Source organism: Python bivittatus, unplaced genomic scaffold (assembly GCF_059951505.1).
Source record: "Python bivittatus isolate LINGU-HERP-01145 unplaced genomic scaffold, Pbiv_v1 ctg000960_np1212, whole genome shotgun sequence".
NCBI classification, from domain to species: domain Eukaryota; kingdom Metazoa; phylum Chordata; class Lepidosauria; order Squamata; family Pythonidae; genus Python; species Python bivittatus.
In genome coordinates, this window is record NW_028277124.1 from 16,076,342 (window position 1) to 16,084,786 (window position 8,445).

Sequence of the window (8,445 nt, forward strand, 5' to 3'; positions counted from 1 at the left end):
TTCTTAAACTTTTTGCTCTCGGGACCCCTCCCCCCTTTTAAAAATTATGGAGGACCCCAAAAGTGCTTTTGTGTGTAGGGGTTCTATTGATCGGTATTTCCTGTATTAAAAATGGGAATCGATGCATCTGTAGAATCTTCTCTTATTGAATCATGTCAAAATAACAACATTAAATCCACTAGATATTATCATAAATATTGTTCGTGAAAAAAACCGTTTTTTTTTTTTTTTACAAAAAATGAGAAGTTTAAAAATACAAAAAATAATGAGAAGTTTAAATTTTTGCAGATTATCTTTGGTTGGTTTGATCAAGGTTAAAATAAGACGTTTGTATCAATCTGGATCCCTTTATGGACTTTTTGCTGACACTAGGACTGAAATGCTAATGATTTATGGATTTGCTTATGGATAAGGGACGGGTTATGGGAAGAAGAGATACTTGCATGTAATGTTAAAGGGGGTGACGCAAAGCGCAGACTATTTTAAAAGCTAGCATGTACTGTACAATCGCACAGTACATGCTCGCTTTTAAAAGTCTGCGCTTTGGCAATCACCTCCCTTCTCGCATGTAATATGGGATGTTTTTCTTTCCAGAAACAATTTTTAAAGGTTCTCCTATCTGATACAAGCAGATGCCAACAAGCATCATTTGCCCTTAGTTGTGTCTGGTGTTGTGGATGGCATTTGTTCCTGAAATAACCTTCAAACACTCCAGTGGAGCCTTTGGAGATCCGGTTAGAGTCTGCCCTTTAGCAAATATGGATTGCAAAAATCCGGATGAGCCCGCTTCTCGTTTCCCCTTGCAGCGCCGCCACGCGCCGCTCTCCCAAGCTCAGCCTCGCTAGTTCCCGGCAGCCGCCACTAGGGGTCGGTCGCGGACGCTCTGGGCGCAGCACGCGCGGTCGCATTGGCTTCGGGCGCCGTCTCGCTGGAAACCCACGCAGGAACCGGAAGTGGAAGGAGGTAGGCTTCCTGTTCCGGTGCTGCTTGTCCCTCACGGTTCTGATGGGGCGCTTGGCTCGTTACATCCTCGTCTTCGGCGGCTTCGCCAGCGCGGTGGGGCTGGCCCTCTACCCCATCTACTTCTACCCCCTCACCCACCTGGGGGACTACAGTAAGGGAGAGGACGCGGCCACCTTCCCCGGGGCACCGGCGCCCCCGTCGGCTCCGACCTTGCCGGGGGGGGGGGGAAGCTGGGGGGGTCGAGGCCTTGAGGGAGGTTATCTGGCCTGCTGGGCTGTCACAGCCTTAACTGCAGGGAGTGGGCCGCATATCAATTTAATAAACAATTATAATAAATAATAGTCATCCCATAATTACCCCCCCACCCCATTTAAAATCTACTTTAAAAATGCAGCTAATTGGCAGGGTGACCCAGCTGCAGCAAGAATGGCGGTAATTATTCCCGGGTAGAGAGCAGTTTCCCTCTGCATAGCTCCTCCAAAGTCAGTTGAGATTGCTACCTCGGGACACGTTCTTATTTTTTAAAAAATGAAATAATATTTTTTATCGAGTATTATACTATTAAGGGAATACATAGGGGCATGGGTTTGTGTATATGTAAGTATGTATAGGTAAAACCTTAGACTGGCCAGTGACAAAATATGATGGGAGATAAGACCCAGATGCAGTGCAGGAAACATGGGAGAATGAAGCAAAATTGTACATAGGTAAATTCAGAAAATTAAGAAAATCATTCCCTGCGTGGAGCAATGGCAACTGGGAGAAATGTTGTGACTCTTCTGGTGGTGTTGGGGTTCTGGTCTGGCAGCAGGGAACAGATACCGTTTTGTTTTATTGACTTTTAATCTTTTAAGAGGTGAATGTTTCTTTACCATCCTATAGTAGCTGAAAACACTGCAGTTTAGGAAGCTTTTCCTTTGTTCTTTCTGTGGTATTTCCACAGGGTTTATTTTTTTAAAAAAAAAAGAACCCTTGGTTTGGGTTTAACTTTCTAAGCCATATTTTTTGCTTGCTGAGTTATGTGAATCCAGTCAGTATCTTAATTACCAATAAATAAAGTTAGGCAGCAAGGAAGGAAAAATAGGGTTTCCTACTACATCTGTTTCTCCAGAGGGTAACCCTGATAATGGACTTAGATAGGCACCTTTGCATAGTACTAAGCAGTCCATCCTGCCACAGGTTAGCTACTTTTTTTTTTTTCTCATACTGTGTGAACCCAGCCAATATAATTAATGGTTCATTGTTTCCTCAGTTAGATTCAGAAACGCCTGCATTAGCCTGTTTGGTGGATATGGCTGCTGCTTTTTTTAAAAAATGTCTTGTGAACTCAGCCCAAGTCTGAGTGACTTATCATTGTGACCTAGCATTTTTTTTTCATTTGGCTTCCATTAGATTCAAGCTATTCTATGGTGTACTGAATGTAATTTTGCTTTGAATCTAGAGTATCCAGGTGTGACTGGCAGGTTGGGTTTGTACAACATGCTGAACTCTAAATCCAGATTAATTACTGTGTGTGTATCATATACCATCCCTAAACAAATGAACTACATTATATCTTAATGCATTGGTTGGGTTCACACAATGTTATAAGACAATGGCTGAATTCCCACAACACAGTGAACCACAAATTGCCCAACCCTGTTTCATCTTAGACTAGCATGTTGTGCAGATCTAGTCTGCAGAAGCATAAGAAACAGCTGCTGTGAAACTTAACACTCACATTTTAACATGTTCATGGACATTGACCAATAAGTCAGTTAAGTGTGCATTTTACCTACTTACGTATTTTGTATTTATTAGAAAAGACACAAACAATAAATCGAGCCGGCATTGTCCAAGAAGATGTACAGCCTCCAGGTATATCTCTAAATTTCTAATTGAGGTGTGTCTGTTCAATTATGTTTTGGTTTAAACGAGTATCCCAAAAGTTGATAAGCAATGGGGTTTAATTTCGATGCCAGCCTGAGGATGTGAGATACATTTTTAAATTGATAATTTCTACTTGGTTGAGTCATGTCTGCTGCTGCTGCTTAGAAAATTGTTCCAGAGTATGCATTATTTGTGACCTGAATATATTTTACTCTTGTTCAGTTTTAGAAATGTAAATTGGAAAATAGATGCAGATTGGACCTTAGCTTATGTCTGTTTGTATGAAAAGGAGGAAAAACGTGCAAATATTCTCATATTAAAAGATCTCCTTCAAGATATGACCATTAATTTGGTATCTCTCAAAAACTATCAGAAATACATAGTTTATCTTCAATGAGATTGTCTCAGACAGCTTAACAGCTGGCGTGGCTGTTCTCTAAGAAGGCCTCCAATGGTGATAGTAACAACCATCACCCCCTTGCAAATATTTCTTTTGGAGATGAAGTCCTCAAACAGGTGGCAACTATTTAAATTCAGGTTCTCTTGGGTGGGACAGGTTAGTTGTATTCTCATGAAACATTTGCCCATAATTAACTATTCTTTACTCAACCCAATTTTCTGTCTTTGCACAATACATTGAACCTTAATGATTAGCTTTGTACAACCCACTAGCCTAAAACATAGCTAGTTTATAGTTGAGCACATTCCATAGTCACAACTGTTAATTTGAATCAATTTTGATTGGAGCAACACATAAGCTCTAGTAAGCTAATCAATTATAAAAACACATTTTAGCATGGATCAAGGTCTGATTTTAGTGCATAAATCACTTATGCTTTTTGAAATAACTGAAAGGTTTCTAAAGGTTTTAGGGGGATTCAAAGAAAACGCACATCCTGAGTGATTGTCAGTACACTGCATACCTCTTGGATGATAGGATGCAGGCAATGCTATGTTAGCTAGCAAAGCAGTCACTAGAGATCCTAGCTTGCACTTTGTGTGTGTACATGCACACCTTTGAGTAATTATTGACTCCTGCTTACTCCCCTGATGACTGCCCTGCTATGTTCTCGGCAACATTTTTGGAAGTGGTTTGCCCTTGCCTTCTTCCTGGGGCTGAGGGAGAGGGAATGGTCCAAGGTCACCCAGCTGGCTTCACGCCCAAGGCAGGACTTGAACTTATAGTCTCCAAATTTCTTGTGCTTTAAACCATTACAACAAACTGGCTTTCCCTAGCTCGCATAGGGTAATGAGGTAAAAATTGACTGTGGTTTGTGTTCAAGAAAAAATTACAAGAGGTAGTTTATAAATGTGAGAACGTGGGAAATTGGTAAGGCTGGAGTGATACATGGTGTAACTGGAGAAATATTAAAATAAGGATCTCATTTGCTTTCGGAATGGCTTTAGTGGTTGTCTGATGTTTGTGTGAAGGCTGCATCTGTGGCTGATAATTTGAAGATTGCTGTTCTTGGCCTGTAAGAATAGAAAAGTAGCAAGAGTGAATGCAAAAGCTGGAGGAGGATTACTTTGTTAAGGATGTCTGGGAAAGAGGTGATAGTGACCAAAATAGGAAAAGTGCAGTGTGGCAGAACAGATTTTTGTTGTATGACTAAATCAGCTCAAAGTTGTTCATTTTTTACCAGGTCAGTTATTTTGGTATTTAGTGCAGAGTTACTGAGATTTTAGTTTGCAGAGGTTTGGTTATATGGAAAGAGTGGGGAACGAATTGCAAAACATAAATGAAGGAAGAGTAAATAGGTGGAGAGAAAGAGCAAGATTGAGAAAGTCATGGTTGATGGAATCGCCAAATGAAACAAGTGAGAAGTTTAAAGAGCAAAATGATGTGGGGTGTGGCTATGAGGAAAGCTAGGATGGTTTGTGAGCATAGAAAGGTATGGAGAGAGTTGCAAACGGTGTTAATAAAAACTAGATTTAGGTGTATTTCCTTTTTTATCCAATGCTTTTAATTTCTTTTGCTATTTCTTATTCCCTTTCTATACTTCCCATAGGGTATGTATGGGGGAAAATCCTGCCAGTATCCTGATGTTATCCAGCTCTTTTCCTTGTCAACCTTAGTTACTGAAATTGTGTTTGCACAGCCAACCACATTTTTCTTTGTATGTTGTGCAAGGTCAGCCTATCTGATCAGTTTTATGGCTTGCGAGGCTATGCAAATCCAGAAAATTTGGGTTAATTAAGTAAACTTATTAAATTAACTGTTGGTGAGGATGGTTGGTGAACTCAGCTGCTCTGCTAAAATGAAGTCTATTTTTTAGTGGATTGGATGAAGGCCAGTAAGTAAAACAATTCCAAGAAAGCGGAGGTGCTCTGATTGAATGGTTTCCCTGTTTGAAGAATTAGCATTCATCCAGACAGACAGTGGTTTGCACTAATCTAAAAAGCGGATTTCCAATTTGTTTTTTCTCTTGCTTTTAACTTTGGCATAGACTCCCAAGGGTAGTTATTGTAGACTGAACTATACTGGCTTGTCAATATTCCTAGACAGGGATAACCTGGTCATAGTTATCTATGCTCTGGTTATGTCCTGACTAGATTGACAACACTTTGAAGCAATCAACTGGCTTTGTAAGTTGTTTGGCGCTTGAATTATGAGTGCAACATATTTGGATTGGATCTTGCCATTTTTAAAAGAACTCTACTGGCTACCTATTTGATTCTGAGTCTGTTTAAAGTACTAATTTAGATACTTGCAGAAGTATGTACTCTTATTCCAAAGTGCCTTCTCTGAAATATGATCTACTGATATTCTTTATGCCTTCTCTTTCTGAGATGCGATAGAAGGGGAAAAAAGGGTTTTTTGTTACTCTAACCACCTAATTGTGAAATACCCGGCTCAAAAGGCTTATCAGTGTTGTTATTGATTAGACACTTTTTCTACAAACCAACATTGTAAGGATTCAACTTTAAGTAATACAAAAAAGTAGGAATTTATCTGTTCCTCCACTGTCACTGCCACCCTTTTATAAAGCAAATATCTAAGAAACCAGTACTTTCATTAGCGTTCCAACTCACTGATTATTTGTTGCTAATTTTTTTCCTACTACAATCCTAAACACATTTATTGAAGAATGAGTTTGATAGGTTTATTTATTGGAGAATGGCATTTTATATTTTAGCTTTTAGCTTTGGGGGGTGTGTGTGCGTATGTTTGTTAGATTTTTTTATTGTTGTTGGATAATTATGTTGTACACCAGAGTCACACTGTCTGAGTTGGGTGGCCTTATAAATCTTGAAATAAAATAAATAAACAAATAAAATGAGTTAGATTTAAGAGCGGAATTTCTTTCTGAGAAAATCTGCTTAAATTACTAAGTGAATAGTTATGTCATTTCCTCCAACTTTCTTTTCCCTCAGCATTTTCTCTCACAGACAGTTCTGTCCCCAGCCCTTCTCCCTGTATTTGATGCTCATTTCTAAAAAGAAAAAGAAAGTTAAATCTAGCCTGAGTTACACAGTGTGTGATTGTAAGTGCTGCAGTTCTGCTGCTCCAGCTGTGTTCCATAAAAGCTCTCACAAGAGCATGCTGTACTGATAGATTTGTTTAGAAGCTGAGCTGCTGGGGAATGCTGGGAGAATTGTGGACAGTCTCACCTGAAAGTAGAGGAAAATTCCACATTGAGGAAGGGTAACCAAAGAGTGTTAGATTACCTTTATGTGTAGAGTAGCTACATGTTCTGATGTACACATAGGAATATCACTTCTCATTCCTTCTCACCTCAGTCCAATTTTAAATAAGAGATCTGACTGTTTTTTGGGGGGGAGGGGGCAGATTACTTGTTTCATTATTTAAATTATATGGGTTATGGGGTTTCTCTGTGTGTATGTTTACCACTGGGAATTAACTATCTCCTTGCACTCTTACTGATATATAAAAGGGATAATTCTAAAACATCCCAATCATGTCTTTACCTGTAGGATTAAAAGTGTGGTCTGATCCATTTGGAAGAAAATAAAACCTCTCTGGGTGAGATCTTGAAGATGTGTGGATTCTCCCTTTTTCCATCCATGATACTCCAAGTTCTTTCTGTCAGCTGAAATAATGTAAAAAAGGGGTTTGTTGTGTTGGTTTGCATCCATGTATATAGACTCATAGTCGTTGCTAATTTTCAAATGTTCTCTCTGAGTGATCTAGACATGACAAAGAGAATGTTTTCTGTTAAATAAATGGAATAATTGTGTTTTCCTTTATTGAAAGAATGAATAATTGTTTTGATCTATACAGATTATGTAACTGATGTCTCTCTAAAATATGCCCTGAATAATAAAATATATTATTTATTATAAAAAAAGAGAAACTTGATTCTAAAATTGTAAGAAATTGTGCCTTTTTATAATGTCCTACTACAAATAGGATATGGTGTTCAGTATTTTAGCTCTTTAAATGAAAACATGGACCTGATGAAAAGAGTGCTTACTTCTGAAAAAGAAGCATATTGTAATTTTAGGCTTCAAGAAGGGGATAGATTTTCACTTATTTTTCTCTTTAGGAGGAGAAAAATGGATTCAGTTTCTAATTAAAACAATACCATTTTGGGCTTAGGCTTTTTAAAATTAATTTTTGAATTAAGAGAACATGAATTTGTACATTTTCTGTTAAAAATAAAAATAACATGTGCAATACTTGTTACTCATTTTCTAATCTTTTTTGTGAATGTATATAATCTTTTTTTCTTTACTTGAAACTTTTGAATAATTCTGTATTTAAAATTTCACTAAGCTGGCTTTGAGACCCAAGTGCAGAAACTGCTTGTATACTGACAGGCACTTTCTAGCATCCGTGGTCTTGTTTTCCTGCACAAACTGACATTGACACTGGCCAGGTAGAACCAGGCAGCTATATAGCCATTGAGATAACATTTTTCAAATATCACATGCATATAAAATGTGTACAGCAGTCATTTTACAAACGTTCAAACATTAAGTGGTATTGAAGTATGGAAAACCTCTTTTCCTTAGCATGTTAAATTTCCTAAATCTCAAATAATATTTAATAGGTTGCTTTACCTCTCTAGAATTGCTGTGGGGAAGATTCACTAATTGATTGTGTCTAAACAGTGTTATATAAGTCTTTTAAAACAGGAATGGAAGAAGCTATAATTTGTTTGCAAATGCCATTTCTGTCTGAGATTATTCATCCAATTTTCCCAGTAATGATAAAATGTACTAAGGTTGAACATCTGAGAAAGAATAGAAATCAAGACATCTACTCTGTATAAGTATCTTTGCTATATCCTCTGACCTTGAGAGATGGAAATGCTGATTTGCTGAAGGTGAAAGCTGATGAATGATAAAAAAGGTATCACATAAAATGTTTACCATTTTGTATACATTTCTTGATTAAAACAGCAAGATGTTTTTTCCCTGTATGATTGAGTGTCACAAGAACACAGAGTTTAGGTAACCTTCCGTTAATCAGGTTTCAGAGGAAATATGATTCCGTGGAGAGAGGCAAGCCCAGCTATTTGAGAGTGTTTATAAAACTTCAGTGTTCAGTTGCTGAGTCAAGAAAGAATCATTTCCTAGTTGTCTGTCCAAGGGATAAAACAAACATGTTTGGCCTCTACCTATTCTGTTTAACAGAAAATGAACTTG

The 8,445-nt window shown here is 38.0% G+C and overlaps 1 protein-coding gene across 1 annotated transcript; it reads left to right on the forward strand.

The window, feature by feature from the left end:
• Positions 1 to 956: 956 nt before the first annotated feature.
• On the forward strand, positions 957 to 7,473 carry SMIM20 (small integral membrane protein 20). The gene is made up of 3 exons (XM_007426856.4): positions 957 to 1,114; positions 2,764 to 2,820; positions 6,769 to 7,473. Exons 1-3 carry the CDS (start codon positions 1,006 to 1,008, stop codon positions 6,804 to 6,806), a joined length of 204 nt encoding a protein of 67 aa, XP_007426918.1. The 5' UTR covers positions 957 to 1,005; the 3' UTR covers positions 6,807 to 7,473.
• Positions 7,474 to 8,445: the final 972 nt, after the last annotated feature.